Below are 20,454 nucleotides of genomic sequence, written 5' to 3' on the forward strand. Positions count from 1 at the left end.
TCCATTGCACTTAGTGAAGGGTAAACACACACATTGTCTGTCCCACTGGTCCGGCTCATGCCTCTTAGTTTCCAGGAGCTGTCACCAACGGTGAGCCAAAGGAAAGCCAGCCGCAAGAGTAGCACGGAGCTCCCGTGGCCAGAAGCACCGAGAAACACTTTCAGATTCGTTTTTTTTTTTGTTGAATGATTGTGAATTGCAAAAGTTTTTTTTTTTTTTTATTTGGCTCTGCGGAGGGAATTAAAGTACAATGTGCAAAAAGAACAGAATATACATGTGGAATATTTCATGTAGGACAGGACAGTAATGGTAAAAAACAGGAAGCTATGGACAGTCAGCATCTTTAGCTGAGCACTAGCCGTTTATGTTTCATTCATAACTCCCTCTCTTTCCTTTTCTGGCAGCTGAGAGAAACTAGCGACAGAAGAAAGAGAACCATTTGATGGAAGAAAAGCGAAAGAAAAAACAAGAAGAAAAGACCAAGACGGACGTCGCTCAGAAAAAGGTAACGATGCACTTCTCCACACAGCACACCGGTTAAATAATCGTTCTTTTGAGGCCACCAGCTTAAATATGCAAATGTCTTTCTAATCAATTTATTAAAATCAATATCACCAGCGACTGACTTAAGCAGCAGAAACAAGATGGGATCATTTGGCTCTGCAATGTTAGCCGGACGAAGTCTGGAATGAGTCCCGACACTCTTGGTTTTAGTTGGTTTAGAACAAAGATCCTGATTCCACTCCCCTCTCTCTTCTCTCCCTGCAGGCCGCTGATCAGAAACCCAAAGGTGAGTGTCACAATAACGCCGCCGCCCCCCACCAACACACCCTCGACCATACTACATTCCATCAGCCGATCTGCATTAATCAGCTCTGATTAACAGCACGCTGACCCGTAAAGGCACACGTACACACATTATTTATGCATTACACACACATTTAGTACTCCTGTACACAGATGGTCACACATGACTTGCACATGCATGCACAATTGTGCCATTTGGCTCTCTGTTTCTCACACACACACACACACACACACACAGGAGAGCAAATACAGCGGAGACTAACGCAGAGCGGTACAGAGAGACGCCCAGTACGCCCGCAGCGCCAGGCATTGAAGCGTGAGTGTGGTTGGGGGGGAGGGAGGGGGGGGGGGGGCAGCAGAGGAATACCAGAATACAAGAAGGACATGGCGTTCGGCTCAGATGCAGAGGCATTAAACCAGAAAGAAGGGTGTCCTCGCATGCCCCCGAAGTGTTAAGACGCTGAAATAGATCATGAGAGAACGCGGCCGGGAAACGTAGTTTTTGAAATTCAGCGGTTTGCAGAACAGCTGGAGTTGCTTCTGCTGTCCTCATTTGCCTCTATTTATGGAAACGGTTGCACAGAGGACCTTTCTTTTAAAAAGTGCGTCTGTGTGCGCGCGAGGGAGTGAGCCTGTACCCGTCACCACATGCAGCTTCCTGCTCTGTTGTCATCTTCCTGCTGGTGCGATTCCTACGTTTACATTCGGATATATATCGGTTAATTCATGCAAAATGCTGGGGATGAAAAAGCACACCGAACAGGAGCAAGGTGGCTACCTCTAGCTCCGCCTTGTGTGTCTGCCAGCACTCGTTCCTCTCCCCCCCCCCTCCCCTCCGGAGTGAGAGCAACAGCTTGGCCATCTGGGTGTAGCTGTTGGGCCTTTTTAACAGAGGTCACCGCGGCTCGCCTCGGAACCATGACCCGTCGGTTTAATTGCCCTCCCTGTGTGGCACGGGCCCCACTGTGAGTGTGGCCCCTCGTCCCCCACTCGCTTTGAGTGGAGGCTTCTGATTTGAATACGCATTTTGATGCCACTCTTCTTGTGCTCGAGTGGTTTAAGATGGAAATAAATTCTGTCTGGGCGTGATCATGATTCAGTCCGAAATAAGTGTGCTATAATCCGAATGTACAATACTAGATTAGTTATGTGGGGTGTCCGTGTCACAAAAAATGTGTTTTTCTTTTAATTTCATTTTGTTCTTGGTTGCACAGAGCAGTGTGTCTCTTTCGCCGGGAACACCCTGCTTCTTTGCTTACATACATTACATTACATTACATGTCATTTAGCTGACGCTTTTATCCAAAGCGACTTACAACAAGTGCACATAGAGACACAAACTCGGAAGAACAAGTCACAAGAAAGTAAATTTTTTATCAAATAAGCAGTTTCAAAACATGTTATAGAAAAGTGCAATTATAAGTACAATTTAAGTGCTACCATTTGTTGGTGCTACGGTTTGCTAGTGTTTCAGTCAAGGTAGAGTCTAAAGAGGTGCGTCTTGAGTTTTCGACGGAAGATGTAGAGGCTCTCTGCGGTCCTGATGTCATCCGAGAGCTCATTCCACCATCTGGGAGCCAGGACAGCAAAGAGTCGCGATCTCGCCGAGTGCTTTTCTCTCAGTGAGGGAGGAACAAGCCGCTTGGCAGATGCAGATCGGAGTGTGCGCGTTGGGATGTAGGGTTTCACCATGTCCTGGATGTAGACTGGTCCCGATCCATTCACAGCATGGTACGTCAGTACCAATGTTTTGAACGGGATGCGGGCAGCTACTGGTAACCAGTGAAGAGAACAGAGAAGTGGTGTGGTGTGGGAGTTTCGGATGGTTGACCTGGAAGCGGCCTTTTACACCCACGGCCTTATCCGCTGTACTCTGTGCAGTGGGGGGGGGGGGGGTTGGAAAGAGTTGTTCCTCCTGACCTTTGAGAAATGGGTGTTTTGTGGTTGTCTGTGGAAACCCACCTGGCCCAAATGAAAATGACCCACTTTGAGCGTGGGCACCTTTTTAGTGTGTTTTTGTGTGTTGGCCCGCATCCGTCTGGCGCTAAAACAAATGTAGCAACAGTGCTGCATTTCAAAGTGTCACTGGCCATAGCTGCAAAGGATATGTCGAGAGGGGAAATATCAGGGAGGGGGGGGGGGAGGAGAAGGAGGAGAGAGAGAGTGTCTCCGGGCGGTCCCGAGGCCATATAAAATGGGAGAAATTAAGGGAGGGCGGAAAGAAAGTAATGAAGCGGTGAGCGCTTCAGACGTGCGCCAAAAATGACCGTTGGGAGTTAGTGACGGTGCTGATGTAGACTAGGGCTAACGGCGTGGGCATTTGTTTCATGGTATGTTTAATGAGAGACACAGCCAGGAAGGGACACAGCTGGGTTTTCATCCGTGACACTAAATAATAGAGGTGTGTGTGTGTGCGCGTGTGCGCAGGCTGGCTGGTGATCAAATATGCGGTAGTGATTTGTGTCCCTCCATCCATATCGGTGAATTTTGCCTTCCTCATACACTCCGATATTCATAGACGCATGCACATTGCAAAACAGCCCCCCCCCCCCCCCCCCGTCCCACAAATCCTTTCTGTGCTTTCCTCTCTGCGGGCCTTCCCTGGTTCCTGGCATTTCGTTCATATGCATGAAAATGAGATAAAGCTTTGCAGCGGAATGAACTCCTCTGCCCCCATTACTCATGCAGCTTCTCTGTATGCAGGGATCCAGGAGGCAGGGTCCTGCTCCCCCCCCCCCCCCCCCCCCACACACACACACACACACACACACACACACACACACACACACACAGACACACAGACACAGGCTGGACCTCTAATGCAGGGCCCTCCCTCCTGGTCCCTATTATCTCAGAGGGATGCTGATTATTCAGCCCCAGCACACACGCAGCTTCATCACAATCTCTGCGCCCCCCCCCCCCCCCCTTCCCCCACCACCACACTGCAATCATAATCACTCGAATGACTGCCACACAAACCTGACAAAAACATGCGCATGCCAAGACACACACACACGCACATTTCCACACACAGAGTGCGTGAGGAGTATCCGCTGAGCAATATTAAAAGTGAATTTAGAGCCTTTTAATCTACTACGTGAGCGAAGGAAATGCTAACATTCCGGAATTGCAAAGCGGCAAAGGCAGTCGTGTGTGTGTGTGTGTGTGTGTGTGTGTGTGTGTGTGTGTGTGTGTGTGTGTGTGTGTGTGTGTGTGTGTGTGTGTGTGTGTGTGTGTGTGTGTGTGTGTGTGTGTGTGTGTGTGTGTGTGTGTGTGTGTGTGTGTGTGTGTGTGTGTGCGTGCACACATGAGACCGGCTCTTCTGACCACTCAAAGTGCTTGCGCCCTTCATGTTACCATTCACAGCCATTCACACACCGATGACTGGCCCACGACTGTCCTCCGCCATGATGTGCCACCACATGACAGGAGAAACCCATTGATGCGGTGTCATGTTGGCGATAACGGTATTATGTTTGTAGAAGCGGCGAGGGGCGCCCACAAAAGACCCGAGTGCGTCGGGTAATTCCGCATCGGATTAATTTGCAATTTCACATGCTATTAATTGCGTCAACACTTTTGAAAAGGGTATTTCATGAATCACAATCTAATAAGAGGCTAATTTGCTTTAGCATTCGGGCCGCTTTTCTTTTCCCCGTTAACCTCAATTTATAGACACTCCATGAATTAATAGTGAATAGCTTGTGAATTACATCCTGTGGATTTATGATGAGAGAGAGAGAGAGAGAGAGAGAGAGAGAGAGACCCTTACGTGTTGTATGATCACACACAAGCGAGCCCATTCGCTGCCTCTGGCCCCCAACACTCGGCCGTTTCAAGTCAGAGCTCGGGCTAGATTAATAGGATGTAGCACCACGTGCTTTTAGGCAAAGGTGTGTGTGTGTGTGTGGTTCAAAGAATGGGGGCACGCCTGCACGAGATGCCCCTCGCACTCTGCCCTCTCTCTCTGACCATTGCTGAACCAAAGCCGAATAATGCCCGTAAAATCAACACAAACATGAGAGGTCCCAGTCGGACCGCGATGACGGCGCTCCCATTTGACCAGCGTGTCCCCTTGTGCTCTTTGTCCCAGAGCCGGAGAGGCACAGCTGAGATGAACGGTCCAGAAAAGACCTTAGCGTTGAGAAAAGGGGGCACTAATTAGTCAGAGAGAGAGAGAGGGAGAGAGAGAGAGAGAGAGAGAGGGTGAAAGTGGCGCGATATGGGAAGAGGTCACATGAGTCACAGGCGGGGGGTCGCGAGGCAAAACGGAGGTGCGTAAGGCAACTGTCAGTCCCCATAGCAACGGGCCCTGTTATACGAAGGGTGAGGGGTGGGAAATGTTTGCCTTCTCTTATTCTGCGTGAGACTGAGGGCGCTTCTGTTCTGTTCTCCGCTAATACCGACAGATGGGACCTCATAGAGACGCCCCCACTTGACCCTCCCTCATGCGCACACGCATTTCACCTCCCGTGACCAAAGATATATTAATAGAAACGAGTCAAAAGTGCCCCTGGTAAAAATGAGACTATTGTCCCCCAGTGTTATGGACGGCAGACCAGAGGTATTCTTTAGACCGAGACTTCGCGGAGGGAAATGAGATCATGTAGCTGTCATCGCTCTGTGCCTCCACGTTGTTGTGATGCAACGTTATTGGACCGAGACCCAATGGCCGTCGTCTCGGTGCTTTCGGCACAGAGACGCTTTTTTTTTTAACCCATCGGCTAAAAGAAAACACATTGGTCCTCAAGGTGCTGCTACTACTACTCTGAGCCTTTGTTGGATCAAGAAATGCACCATTGTGTGGAGTAGATAGGCCTGCGTGGGTGTTGGGTCCCCCCCCCCCCCCCCTCCCCCCCGCTCGCCCTTCTATAAACGTGTCTGCATAATAAAGTGACTGCAGACAATAGACAGAGGGGATGTGGGAACCTGCTCCGCCCGGCACTGGGCTCCCACTGGCTCTTGTTCCATAACACACACCCCACTGTCTTGTCGTGCTTCTATATCTGGTGGCTTTATGCATTTCCCCCTGCTTTACTGCCCCCACCCCCCACCAACACCCGCCCCCGATGCTTACTCGCTCTCCATCCTCCCACGGACCCGCTTTCCATTTGGTCTCTGTCTCCCTCATTGTGTGTAATTAACCATTTAAGTGTGAAGAAGGGCTATAATTAAAAGTTTGGTGCAAGGTTGCAGAGAGCAGAGGGGGTTTCACCGATTTTACAGTGCACTCGATCCAACATGTTCATTTAATTGGCTCTTCTTTTCAACTGCAATTAGCGGATCCAGGGACACCAACACATTGAAGTCTATATTTGGCTTTCACAACACCGCTGCTCGAGTAGGTCTGTACTAACCTCGGCATGTGGAGTTGGTAAAAGGATTGTTTTCAGTCTCTGCATCACGTATTGGTTTTCTTAGTTAATTAGGTTTTATCTAAACTGTTAACAATGTCTAATGTAATCTTTTCATCACTTTTGGTTGTTTGTGACCCCCTTGTAGAAGAAAAAAAAAATACGCGGAAATAAGTTTATCATAAGCCGTCAATTAATAGTGCTGGAAGTATAATCTACCCACAAGAAGGGCTTTAATAAGAGAAACCCGGTTAGTCTTCCAGTTGAAATGCACTGAGCTTGAAACTTCAGCAGACGCTTCGCTTTCCTCATTTAATCTTTAACAGACGCAATTTTCATCTAAGGGGTTTTCCTGGCGTTGCTCTAATTTGTTCCTTTGGTCGTCTTTTTCTGCAATTGCCCTTCCCCCCTCTGCCCCCCCCACCCCCCACCCCCTCTCACACCTCCTCCAAAAGCACTTACCCATCCGTCGTGGATTAAGGAAAGATCTTTCCTCCTCAAAGCGATAAAGGCCGTCTCAGTAAATGTGTTTATGTTTGTTCAGGGCAGTGGGAGCAGTGTGTTAGTGTGTGTGTGTGTTAGTGTGCATACATACACTGCTTCCTTCTCAAGAGAACATTAATTCCCACTGATCCACTTGATAAATACGGGGGATGGCCACACATTTCCCAATATTACAACAGCAGCTCATATACAACGCACAATTTATTTGTTCTTTTTTTTTTGCTCACACAGAATATTCTCTTTAAACAGGTCCGTGACAAAGCTGTTTTAAATGCGTCACGACTATGTTGCAGTTGGATATTATTGCTGGTGCAGGGGTAATTTTAGATGTGGTCACCTGCAACAGGAGGGAGTTGCAGCCGACTACACCCTTGTTACTACAACAACAACAACACAGAGTGGAGGGTGCGGGTGAGCTCAGAGAATCGTATGTGTGTGTGTCTGGGTTCATCCTCCTCTAACTGGAAGATCCTTTTGTGTTTTCTGTGCCAAATGCTCCTCTTTGATTCAGGCCACCAGCTAAATGATTTATACTTTTAGGTTTATTTTCTGCTCATGTACCAAGACCCCCACTGTTGGTTTAGTTGGACTTCTGCAGATGTCCGGACGTTTGAGCAGCAAGCGGCACCCAATAGTGTGAACTGCATCCACCTGGTTCCTGGTCCATCTGGAAGTACTTCCTTAAGCCCGAGAACCAAGTGGGGGGCAGGGTGTACCGTCCTGCTGTCTGATTGGCTGAGGCTGCGTCAGGCGGGCCGAGGTGGATTTAATCAGAGATGTGCGTCACCAGCTGCAGTTCTGAGCCAACAGCCAGCCCAAATGCTGCCGGAGGGATGGTGGGTGGGGGGGTGGAGGGGGTCTCTCTCACACTCTCTCTCATATATGTTTTATAAGTGGAAGCGGCCACGCGGAAGCAAGCGTCAATACATCAATAGAAGAAAAACAAGGTCTTGCTTTCATTTGTCGTTCTCTCGACGCCAAGGGCTTTTATTTTTGGGGTGTAGATTCTGTGTTGAGCGGCATATTGAAGTTCGCTACATACACCCCGCCGTCTCTGTGCGTCAGCGCTTCGGCAGCCGCCTGGATTAGTGTTGCGCTCACTCAGAGGCCCTCTGTTTTTTTCATCTCTGAGACGAGCTGTTGGCAGCCACACCGAATACCTTCTGCACTCCAGTGGGGCAGCTCTGGCGTGCGTGCGTGCGTGCGTGTGTGTGTGCGCGTGCGTGCGTGCGCCACGTTGTAGTTAATCACCAGCACTTCAGTGTAGCAACACTGTAGGAATAATTCTCCCACTGGACTTATTCATACTTTAATCAACAAACTATTTCCATGCCAATCGATTTACCACGATCGATTTTTCATGCTTTGAAGAAAACGGCACCTACACACAAACAACCCGAGCCGTGCCGGTCTCCGTCTCTCTCCATTTGTCTGTCTCTCTCTCGCCCTGCCTCCCCTGGGTGAGGGCTGTCTCAGCTGTTGCGTTCGAGCAGCCATATCAGGCAGTGTAGGGAAACAACGCGGTCAACCCATTTACCGTGGGAGCAGGAAGCTGCAATCGGCGGCAGCTCTTAGGCCTCCAGCCTTCGGGCAGCCGTCTCAGAGCTGCAGGGAGAGTAGTGCCCTGCTGGACGTAGGACCCGCTCCTCACAGGTGCATGCAGACCCACGCCGTCCTCAGTGGGAGTCGCCCTGGTGTCGTACAGTGTTTTGCTGGCAGAGGGAAAACACCTCTCGGGCTAAAGATCAATTAGACTGGCAGTCACAGGGATAGAGTCAGGTTCAAGCCAAACCAGCAGGGAAGTGTGTGTGTGTGTGTGTGTGTGTGTGTGTGTGTACTTAATGAAGGGGACAATAAGTGTCTCCAAGTGTTGGTGTGTGCGCCGGTGTTCAGCAAGCAGAAAAAAAAAAAACCTTGACCTTTTCTTAGAGTGCGTCTGGGCCGGTAACATATGTTCGACAAAAGGCTGCACGGGGCAGGTAATTCAAAGGCATAGTGTACACCAACGTGCACTGCATGCTAAAATATTTAATTATTACTGTACACAAAACACAAGAATACACAACCAATTAGCGGGGTCACCTACTGCTGTAATATGGGCAATAATATACGACAGAGGTGGGAACAAGTCACTGTTATGCAAGTCACAAGCAAGTCTCAAGTCATTGCCCTCGAGTCCCGAGTCAAGTCGAGTCAAAGACGAAGCAAGTCCCAAGTCGAGTCACAAGTCAAAGCCGACAAGTCTCAAGTCGAGTCACAAGTCGTACCATTTTAGTTTCGAGTCATTTCGAGTGTCCTTTTATTATAGTGGGGACGGGGAACCCTGGGTGATGGTGCGCTGCCTCACAGACCTAGACTACGAAGGGAAGGGTAATGGTGGATCGACTGTGACTGTGTTATAGTACTGTAACGCTCACCCCAATGCTGCAGCGTAAATAAGGAGGCGATGACTGGCTTGCAACTCCGCTGCATTTATTTATATAAAACAACTCAACTTCGGTCACTGTTGGCCGTCACCACGCCGAACGAACACTTCCGCATACACGGCCCCCCAAAACTCGGGTTGTCTCGCGTAACTACAGCTGGTAACAAAGCATAACGTGAACACATGCAACATCTGCATAACTGATTAACTAATAACTTTAACTCAGCTCATTACACTACTTTAAAACGCACGTTGACATAATGTTGGCGAGGATTTCCATCGGAGTCTGAATCCGGGTTCAAAAATCCCGATTTTTGTAACCATGAACGAGCTGTCTCGTTGATACGGTCAAATGGACTGCAGTGATTGGATGTCGTGCAGGCAGCGCGCGCTCTCTGCATACAGGTGGCGCACATTTATTTTGACAGATGCAGATAAACAGAGCGGCGCGGTGGTGTGAAAATGTTTTCCCCCAGTTTTCATGGGAAGTAGCAAGTCTTCTCGAGTCAAAAGGCTCGAGTCCAAGTCAAGTCACGAGTCATCGGTGTTCAAGTCCAAGTCGAGTTGCAAGTCTTTGTACGTTTTGTCGAGTCAAGTCTCAAGTCATCAAATTCATGACTCGAGTCTGACTCGAGTCCAAGTCACATGACTCGAGTCCACACTTCTGCTATACGATATTATGATGGTTATTGTGACTTGAGACGAGATGTTGTCAGTGTTTTAATGGCTGAATTCACTAAAGGGATTTCCTAAACTGGCCACAATGTTGAAGCTGTATTTGCTTTATTTCACTTAGTCATTACTTCACATTGCTGATGATTATTTATCAAAAATCTAATTCACCATGAGTGAACACTTCAATATCCTTTTTTATTAAATAATAATATTACATAAAAACAGGATTACCATGGAATTGATACTCAGGAAAGCCACACTTTCTGTTATACTACTCCATTTGTTTGTCAGTACTACTTTTTGAGTCTATTATGGTCTAATAATTTAACCAGCAGTTAACCCCTTGCTGCCTGCATGTCTCTCTCTCTCTCTCTCTCTGTGTGTGCTGTATCCATCCAGTGCCGGAGCCTGCTCCCACTAAGCCCAGCCCCGGCCCGCCCCACCAACTCCACCCGGCCAGCCCTACGCTGACCCTCTCCTCCTCCTCCTCCTCCTCTTCTTCTGGCAATGGCAAGCGCGCCTCCTGCAGTGGCCAACTCCCAACCCAGACTCCTCCTCTGCAGCAGTGCCAGTTGTCGTCTGCCAGTGCTCGCTACCCGCCCAGAGAGGTGCCCCCGCGCTTCCGCCAGCAGGAGCACAAGCAGCTACTAAAGAGAGGCCAGCCGCTGCCCGCGGGAGCCCTCGGCGCTCTCACCCTCTCCTGTTTGTCTTCTTCCTCCTCCTCCTCTTCTTCGACGAGTGCCAGCAGCACGTCCCCAAACTCTGCCGCGTCCGCTGCGGGCAACCTCCACCCAGGTTTGTGTTAACACGGTGAAACGCATTTAAAAAGAAAGCACACTTCGCCCCGGATTGGACTCCCCGGGTTTGTTTTTGTTTGTTTGGGTGGTGGCCGTGTGCAAATGGTTTCACCTTCCAAACTTCAGTTGGGTTTTTGCTATCGTTTCAGTCAACTGTGTCTTGGCTGCGTGTTTATCGATGCGTCACCCGATGCGCTTATTAAGTCTGGCACTCTGCTTCCACCTCTGCTGCACCCTCTTTACTTTTCCATAATTGTTTGAGGCAAATTCCCGCAGTAACATGCAGGAAATACTTGTACGCCACATTAACCTTTTATTTCAAGTTTTGTTTTGACTTTGGCTGGGCACAGATACGGCGGTGTGCTGCGCCACGTGGACAGATTTACTGCCCTGGAAGCATAATAAATTACGGTGATTGTAATTGCAGCGTAACGCCGCACCTTCACTTCCCGACAGTGTTAAATGATGTTGAGATACGACCCTTAAATGATGCGGCCAGGCTGATTTAAATCCAAATTAAAATGGAAGACTCAAGTCTGAGCTGCTTTCAACTGGCCGCTTTGCTCTTCTTTCCACCCCTCTGGGCTTCTGAACGAAATCTGACGGATGAATGTTCGTTTCCCACTGTGCTATTAGTGTCTAGGTTTGGATCCAAGGGCTTCTAACTTTGGCTATGCTAACGCCACATTCTTTCCAGGCTTTGGAAAAATCTTGTTGTTGTGGGTGTTTTAGCTTATATCATAAGAACAAGGTTATAGTTCCACACACACACATACTCTCTCTCTCAGAGCTCCGTAGCCAGCGGTAATATTTTAATGAAGTCACTGGTGGCCCCTAAGATCACTAAAGACTGAACCTGCCTCAAGGTGCCCATTGTGTGGCTGCTTGTGTGTGTTTCTATGCAAGTGATGTGTTGACAAAGGATGGCCATGGATGGCCGCCACTACATCTTTTTCTTTCTCCCTTTATGGACCATGCAGTGTTTCTTTTGGCATGCACACTAAAGGTGTTTTTTTGTTGTTGTTTTTTTTTAATCATTCTTTTTTTCCGCGTGCAGTCGTCCAAAGGGTTTTTCCTTTTTTTGAAGAGCAATCGCAGTTGCATCTGCTTAATGATGTGCACAGGCACGAAGGTGTGCCACGTGTCCTTCGTCTAGCACAGGACACGGTGACTTTGAAGAACATCTCTGTTTTCATGTCCGGGTTAGCAGGAGTCTGCTTGACTTCTCTCAGTCTCTTCTTTTTTTTTTTTTGTAATCATTGCCATTATCACCGGTCGCTCCGTGAACAAATGTGCAGCAACTCTGGTTCAAGTTGTTAAACGATGCGTTCTGCATCACAGAGGCAACTGGTCATTCTAAGCTCTGTCTCAGACCGCCAATCACAGCGTCAGACTGACTATACAAAGTGGCTCGCTTCACTAAGACTTTCTTTTAGCAAACATTGATAAACCTTTTCCTGATTTCTTTTTATTATTAGTTAGAAACTTGAAATATCTTCTCTGATCTCTGCAGTTTGGTGCAGGGATGCTGCGGGCTACACTGTCCTTTTAGATTAAAAAGGAACACATTTCTCTCATTTGGGCCTCATGTCCAGCTCTCCTGGCTGAGAGAATGGACCTATGATATCCTTATTATTGTCCTATTCCAGCAGTTGCCTCTTACTGTTCGACCTTCCCCTGGGCCCCTGGGAAAGCAGGGGCCCAGGGGAAGGTCGAACAGTACAACACAGCCCACAGCCCGTGGCGTAGTGCCCATTGGCTGGGTTTCCACCCCCCGTTTCCCTCTGGTCATTTTGTCTTGAGGGCTTCCCCTCACAGCCGGCTCTATCCCGTCTGCCTCTCTAATAGCCTCAAGCCCCGTGGATGCAAACATTTCGGCATGCATAATTTAGAGAGAGGACGATGTAGTTTAACTTACTACTCTGCACTATATTTACATAAAACAGGCAGTGTTTTTTGTAGAATGGGAAGGAACCAAAATGCAAATTTATACATTAAATAATTTCAACAATTAGGTAAGATAATAATGAATAGCTAAACATCCAAATGTATTTTTTGGATCCGGCCTGCGAGTACCAATGGAGTTTTCAGTGCGTCACAGTTAACTGGGAGGTCTGTTCTGGGGACATTTTTCTGACCTCTCTGGTGAGGTTACGATGGCCCAGAGGAATGTGATGATGTTCCCTCACACACGTTCCCTCGCCCATGCAAACACAAACGCATGTATGTGCATGTAGTGGCGGTGCAGCAGAAAGAACACACTAGTCTGACCTAGTTGTGTCCTCTCTGATCTGTGTCTGCCTTGCAGGCCAGCTGGCTGGGTTTGAAGGGTATGCAAGAGCATGCAAGCTAGCACTCACACACACACACACGTTTAGTTCATAAGCCGCTGCAGTAATATTGAGTAGATATCCTTAGGTGTTTAAATACGCCTCCTTTGACCCATTTTCTGTTTACTTTCCTCACATGTGGATCAGTAGTGATTTCTTTCCTTTCTTTCTTTTTCTTGCCGTATTGAATTTCAGTGTCCGTCATTTTTATATCATCCCCACTGCCCCCGTCCACAAAGCCTGTATGGTAACCCCCCCCCCCCCCCCACCACCCCCAACTTCTAATTCAAGGGGCATTCCCACCCCTCCCACGTAACCTCCGCTCTCTTCAAACCTCATGTCATTGTCCCAAACAGCAGACAGATTTATACCCCCCCCCCCCCCCCCCCCCTTTCGCCGTAACACCCACCAGCCCAGTCTCTCCAGCTGACTGGGGACCCTTAAGTAGTCCGGAGCAGCCAGCAGCCATCCAGACAGGCTCCCCGGTAGCAGGTGCTGGAGTGGGGGTGAGGGAGGGGAAAGCGTCTCAAGACTGTGGGAACTGCGGCCTCACAGCTGTTTGTCCCCCCCCCAGAAAGAGAGCATGCGGCCAGAAGGCTCTCTGCTGGGTGCCGCTGGAACACTCGGCCCTTTCATTTGGGCCCTTTTGATCTGCAGCTAGCGCAGTTTGGTTCATCTGAACACATCTTGTTTAACGGGGATGTGACGCATAAAAAAAAAAAAAGCCCCAGCATGGGTCTGTTAAACATGTAATGTTCTAGTACCTTCTCACGGGCGCGGAGGTCTGCCTCTTCAAGCATGGTGCCATTAGGATGTAAAAAAAAGAACTCCCACTTAGGTCGTGTATGTTTTTAAAATCATAATCACAAGAGCACTTGGCGCTAATGAAGCCGAGGAGGTATAGATTTGCCCCATGTGTGTGAGAGAGAGAGAGAGAGAGAGAGACACACACACACACACACATAGTGAGAGAACCCTCTAGTGGGTTAATTAATCCAGGCTCTGTCAGGGAAACCGGAGAAGTCACCATGGTTCTCGCTCTCTCCTGCTTTCTCTCTTCTCTTGGCAGAGGTAAACAGACGTGAATAATGAGCTTTTTAAACCCTCCGGTGACCATTTCCTCACTCGTCTTTCTTTCCCTGCTTCCGGGAAAAACAAGTACGCCGTCTTTGATTCGGGTATGGTGGTGGTGGCGGGAGGGCGGGGGGGCGGGGGGGGGGAGGGGGTGCGTAAAGCGCCCCTCAAAAGGGAAGAAGGAGAGGGTCTATTCGGGGACAAAAGGCTCCTAAACGTCCCCTCCCGCTCTCGTCTCGGTCTGAGGAAGCCGAGTCTCGGGGCTCACTGTCAAACGTGGGGATTCCGAGTTGTGTTTGTATGTTTTCTCCTCTCGTCGTCTGCCGTTTCCTCCTCGTCCCTCGACCGCTGCAAGTGCACCCCCCCCCCCCCCCCCTCGAGTTCCCCTGCATCTCTCCCCACCTCCCCCTCCTCTCTTCATGTGCCCCTGCCGCTCTTTTCACTGAAAGGGGAGGGGAGACATTTAATTCTTGGCTAGCGGCCCGCTCCTTTGATTATCAGAAGCTCGTCTCGGTTGCGTTGTTCGTGCTGGAGCTCCAGGAGGACGAGCAGCTTGAGGAGCCACGGAGCGCCCCGTAGTCTTTTCTTATTTCTGGCCCTTTTGTCATTCACAAAGCGTAACGACACGGCCCTCCTAATTGCAGCCGCAGTGAAAGCGCCAACACGTTACTCACGCACGGTTGCAAGTGGCCGACGGAAATAATTGTCCCCTTTTTTTTTTCCTGTCGTCCCCGAACGCCCCCGGACAAATCAAGGCTCTGCCACGAATCGGCAGCCCCTTTTGGAATATCTGGGGAGGGAGTCGAAAAGGGGTTCATATTTAGAATCGCATTAGCATCTTTAAAGTTTAATCCAATCTAAAAGGACAGCGATAAATAGTCCTTTTGGTGGAGCTAATAATGATACGTTTGTGTTATTTGCTCTGTGCTCGCATGTCTGCACACCCTGCACGGGCTCTTGAAAGCAGACACATTGTAGCAGTGCAGGGTGCAGTTTGCTCTCACACACACAAAGCAGAGATGTGTTCGGCACCTCTCCTCAGGTATTTTTCCACTCTGGCTTTCTCCCTGACAGACCACCTTTTTTTTATCCAAGCTTCCTCTTCCCTGCCTTTTGTTTTATGTTTTACTGCCTGGTATGTGGCTCGTTCACGACAGAAGGGCTAAATCTTCTTTTTGATGAACTTATCATGTTACCTATTTTTTTGTTTTGTTGAGAGACCGGGAAAGAGAGGTGTGTGTGTGTGTGTGTGTGTGTGTGTGTGTGTGTGTGTGTGTGTGTGTGTGTGTGTGTGTGTGTGTGTGTGTGTGTGTGTGTGTGTGTGTGTGTGTGTGTGTGCTTTTTACCGTCGCTGACATATTTCTCTCTCTGCTTTTACCAAACAAAACACATACAAGTCACGGAGAGCTTAAAGTCGTAACTATGAAACACAACACACCGGAAATTGTACATTGTGAAATCCCTTGTGCCATAGAAGATCTCCCAAAATGCTTCATTAATTCACTTTGAGCTTGCTGTGTTTTGGGCACTGGGCAGTTTTGCCTGACTATATTTTTGTCCACTTTTATGGAAAGTTAGCTTGGAATGGTTTGTGTGAAAGAATTACTTAGGCTTTGAAATCAGGCCTTCGCCTCGACCCTCAAGCCTAATTTATTTTCAGCATGCAGAGAAAAGTGTGTGTGTGTGTGTGTGTGTGTGTGTGATCATCAGTCTGACAACAATGTGCGATAAGGCTGTCTGGGGAGAGGAGATAAGTGTGTTCAGGCGAAAATTGCATTCACAGCCACTCTGTGGCTTGTTGCTAAGTATCTTAAAGCGAAATATCTGCCTCTTTCCTCATCTGACTGGATTGTTTGGACCCCTGGGTTTTCATATTGTGATGGAGAAAGTACAGCTATTATGGAATTCACTGCAAACAATATGATGGAAACTAATAGCAGAGTAATGCAAGGTAAAACTGCTTAATTACCAAACAAGGCAAATATTATATAAATGCGGCCTGGGTTGCCTAATTAATGGTTAGTGAGCCGCGCCCACTGCAGCAGCTCAGGAGGGGAGCCAGAAACGTATCATTGTTTAGCACGCTTCTGAAAATGACTGCTTTCGGTTCAGCGTCGAGCGTCATTCATTGCTAGTTGTGTTCTTGAGAAACTTCTCAGGCATGTATTGTCTTAAGGAACTTACCGTCTGATAGGAATACATCCTACCCGTGTTTACTTTGTGTCTGCTTCCTACTACGCGTGCACTACTTCTAGCCGTTCCCGCCGGTGTCCATGAAGCCGGCCTAGTGGACGTTCGCATGCTGGGTCAATAACCTCCCTGCTCTCACCCACTAGCATTAATAAGATCATTGATTGGCTGCCTCCCAGTGATTGATTACCCCTTTACAGCATTGAATCGGCCTATTACTGCCCCCCCCTTCACTTTCATTAGAGGCTTTTGTGCCTGATGAAATTGCTTGTGTGCGACACCATGTTGGTAACAGATACTTGTTGCAAATGGCCCGTGGTGTGGTAGTATGGCATTACATTTGATAATCATGCTTGAATCTTGTAAGTAGTAGGAGGTTCAGATGCAGTTCTTAGTCCCCCCACAATGTATCTACAGAAACACACGCTATTATGTATATGCAGGTGTTAGGAAGCTGACCGATAGGCACACAAATACAGTATTCACACCGGCTCGGAGGTTGTGTTCTGCGGTAGCTTAGTCCAGAGCGGTGGAGGAGGAGGAGGAGGAGGAGGAGGAGGAGGAGGAGGAGGAGGAGGAGGAGGAGGAGGAGTAGTAGCCCCGGCAGAGCGTAGGGAGTGATGGATGAGAAGCCGTCCCGGTTTCGTTCCAATAAATGAGCGGCGTTCCACTTGGGCTTCCCTTCACAGCCCCACCCAGTGAAGCCACGATGGAGACGGATGGGCCCCTCGCTGCTGGGTGGGAGAGAGGGAGAAATTAAAGGGGGAGGAAAGAGGAAGGTGACGAGAACGAATGGGAGCAGCAAGAAACTGCATAGGCATAGACCAGAGGGAAGGAGTTAACAGCAGATAGAAAAAGAGGGATAAAGATATATGGATATACCATTACTGAGATGACATGCAACACGCTTGGCTGTTAATTCTGATTATTTGTTGGATTGTGTAACATCTAAGTGTGACCATCTCCTGCCAAGGAGTCTGATTGCTAACATTAACCAACCAAGAAGATAAAATTGGTCCAGTGGAGTATTGGATTATTTTTCTTAGTCTTTCCCCCATCTCATTTTTAACTGGCTTTTTATTTTCTCTACCCTTTTGTTTCTACTCCCATTACTTCAGTGGCTGTCAAACTTTTTCTGTTATGACCCACTTTGGAGGACATTTTTGTGCTTTTTCAGAAAAGAAAAAAAATTGCAGTCACTTTCAAGTAAAACACATTGCTTTTACACTAAATATATTTTCAAAACAACAATGTGCAACATTGAATAAAATGAGAGCATTCTGCGTTGTGTCACTCAACACTGATTTTTGTATCTCTCCTCAGACACATCCCTCCAGAGTGGCTCCTTTGCCCACTATGAGACCTCTCATTGGGGAGACTCTTTGCCAGTGGACAGCCCGTCCGGCGCCAGCAGCTGGGACCGAGTGATTACTGACCGAAGTAACGCAGACGTTTGGCCCACCATCGGCCACAGCACTCCCCCCTGCCACCCCGCAGAACCAGAATGCTCCTTGGGCTCAGCTAGCTCTTACACGGACAAGAGTGCTGTCACTACCACCAGTGGTAATAGTTTCATGAGTATGGCCACAGGTGCCGCAGGGCAGCAGGCCCACTATTCCTCTCTTAAAGCCAACAATAACATGATGACGGGACCTGGGTCAGCCAACACATGCAGTAGCAGAGGCTGGGGCTCGGATGGCAAACAAGATGCTATGAATGGTGGGCGAGTAGGGGGACCCAATAACTGGGGCTCCACCAACTTTAACTTGAACCTCAATCCCAATGCCAACCCATCAGCTTGGCCAGTTCTGGGCCATGAGGGTGGTGGAAGTTGTAGTATTGGCCCTAATGCGGTGTCAAACTCCTCATCCCTCCCACCAGGTATTAATTGCAATGGAAACATGGGAAATGGGAGCCTGGGGGAAAATGACGGGGGAGGTTGGGTTGGCATGATGAGTGCTAATGAAAATGATCAACAGCACCCTTCAACTAACACAAGCATGTCCTTCAAAATGGAACCTTCTAACCTTAACAATGATGGACCAAACCACACTAAGCAGCAGCAACAAGCTCAGGAGCCTATGAGCCCTATCCATGGGATTACTGGCTGGGGAGGCCAGTCCCCCACTGAATCATCCCAGCTCAATGGGGACACAACAGGCAGCTCTGTATGGGGTAGTGGAGAAACCAAGGCAGCTAACTCTCCCAAGGAATCTGGCTGGGACTCTGCTCCCTCTGGAGGCCTTTCTGCCTGGGGCCGGCAAGGCAGTGGTGGTGGGAGCAATGGAAGCGGTGGCTGGGGCGACTGGGGCAAGTCCTCTGGCGGCGGCGATGCACCTAAAGGCTGGGAGTCGGCAGATGCCGGTAGCTCTGGTTCAGGCCAAGAGCAACAGCTGGGCTCATGGGGCCAGCAGCCCAGAACAGCCCCGGCTAGCGACGCAAGTGGCGACAGCAACGAAAGTCAATCTGCCCGCAGAGACAGGTCCTCCAGCACAGATTGTACCCCTGTGCTGCCTCGACAGGACCTGGACCCTCGGGTGCTGAGTAACACGGGTTGGGGTCAGACCCCGATCCGACAGCACACTGTATGGGAGATGGAAGAAGCCAACTCAATTGAAGGAAAGAGCAAATGCAGCTCAGCCCCCACAGGAGGGCCCATCTCCAATGTTGGACCCTCTTCCATCAATGGAGGTACCATCAACACAAAAATTGGCCCCAGCCAGAGACCTGGGTCCGGAGAAAAAAATGACAGCGAAGGATCGTCATGCTCTGGCTGGAGAGCCCCTCCACCTCAGCCTACCCAAAGTGGATCAGGATGGGGGAACCCCCCACAGTCGCTCAGCAAAGCGCCAAATGGCACTACCAGTGGCTGGGGCGAATCTGTGCCGCCCAATGGTCCCAGAAATGGAGGCACACCATCCTGGGGTTCTGAGGAAAAGTCGTCCGGTTGGGACGATGCACCCGCAAAAAGTCAACCCTCCAATTGGGGGGAGGGCCCCAAAAGCTCCCATGGATGGGGCAACAGCAATGGCGGCTCCAACGGCCCGAGCAGTGGGGAGTGGGGAGAGACGGAGGTCAAGAAGAACGGATCGTCCAGCAGCATGTGGGAAGGAGAAGGAGGTAATGCAGGAAGTGGTGGCTGGAAGGAAAGCCCGAGGGGAGGAAATAGAGGAGGAGGCTGGAGTAAGCCCGCCCCTGCTGTGAGTAATAACAGCTGGGGGGAGAACCCACGTGCCAATGGCCCAATGCAGGGGAGCTGGGGCTCTGCCAAGCCTCAGGAAAGCAGCAGCAGCAGCAGCAGCAATGGCAGCGGAGGAGGTGGAAGCATGGGTTCATGGGGCGGTCCTGGAACTGTAAAGCAGAACTCATCAAACTGGGGAAATGGCAGCAAACCGGACCAAGGCATGGATCCCACTGGCTGGGAAGAGCCCTCCCCTCCCTCTATCCGCAGGAAGATGGAGATTGACGATGGGACGTCCACCTGGGGCGATCCCGTCTCCCACAAAAAGACTGTCAACATGTGGGATCGCAACAATCCCAATAATAACCCGGGCAACAGCGGCCCACCTCCCAGTAAGAGTGGTGGAGTGATAATCCCCAACAATAACAACCCCAATCACTCGGTTGGCCCCGGCAACAACAGTCACCATCACACCCACCACATGCACCACCACCCCCCTCATCATGGCCAGCCCCCAGCTCACCTGCAACACCATGGAAACAACAATGGGTCATCCAACAATGGCCCCCCGCATCCAGGTGGCGGCCCCCAGGGCAGAGCTCCGCTCGCCAACCCAGGTAATGTTACAGATGATGTAGTACTTTAAATGAAAGTAATGATTGCTTTTCAAAAAAATGTCTACATGAAAAAAAAAAAATTCAACTGACATGTATTTGTAGAAGAAATGCAAGTCACAGGAATGTTTAAAAATGCTATATTTATGTATCAAGAAGATTTTCCTTTGAAAAAAAAGAAAAGCGTATATTTTACTTAATCGTATTAGAGGTTGGTATTGAGGTATTAAGGAGCCTGAACGATATCTGAATAGTTGTGACACATGCAGTGGTAAAACTACCAATTAATAGCATCAATGGTTATTCCATTTAAAGATTAGTCCATGGAATAATTCTCTCAGTGATTACCGAGCAGATATTGTCGGAGGTATTTCGAGCCTCTTAATGGCTATGCATACATAATTAGGACTGCACGCTCAGGTCCGTTCAAACCTGAAGACAAAGGCTATGCTTATAGAAGTGGCACAGCTCCAACACCCTACATTCTCCTCTCCCTTTGATAG

At 49.2% G+C, this 20,454-nt stretch overlaps 1 protein-coding gene across 3 annotated transcripts in view; it reads left to right on the top strand.

Moving 5' to 3' along the window:
* Positions 1-239: 239 nt before the first annotated feature.
* The window catches only part of LOC119218476 (trinucleotide repeat-containing gene 6C protein-like), a 34,121-nt gene continuing 13,906 nt past the window's right edge, over positions 240-20,454 (top strand). Inside the window, exons 1-4 of one of the 3 annotated variants that reach the window (XM_062564591.1) lie at positions 240-505; positions 769-790; positions 10,165-10,560; positions 17,480-19,954. In XM_062564591.1, coding sequence (XP_062420575.1) covers positions 443-505; positions 769-790; positions 10,165-10,560; positions 17,480-19,954 — 2,956 coding nt within the window. In that variant the 5' untranslated portion in view covers positions 240-442. The remainder of the gene's footprint in view (positions 506-768; positions 791-10,164; positions 10,561-17,479; positions 19,955-20,454) is intronic. The other 2 variants (XM_062564592.1, XM_062564593.1) reach the window with 2 other exon arrangements.

Source organism: Pungitius pungitius, chromosome 9, assembly GCF_949316345.1.
Source record: "Pungitius pungitius chromosome 9, fPunPun2.1, whole genome shotgun sequence".
Taxonomy (NCBI): domain Eukaryota; kingdom Metazoa; phylum Chordata; class Actinopteri; order Perciformes; family Gasterosteidae; genus Pungitius; species Pungitius pungitius.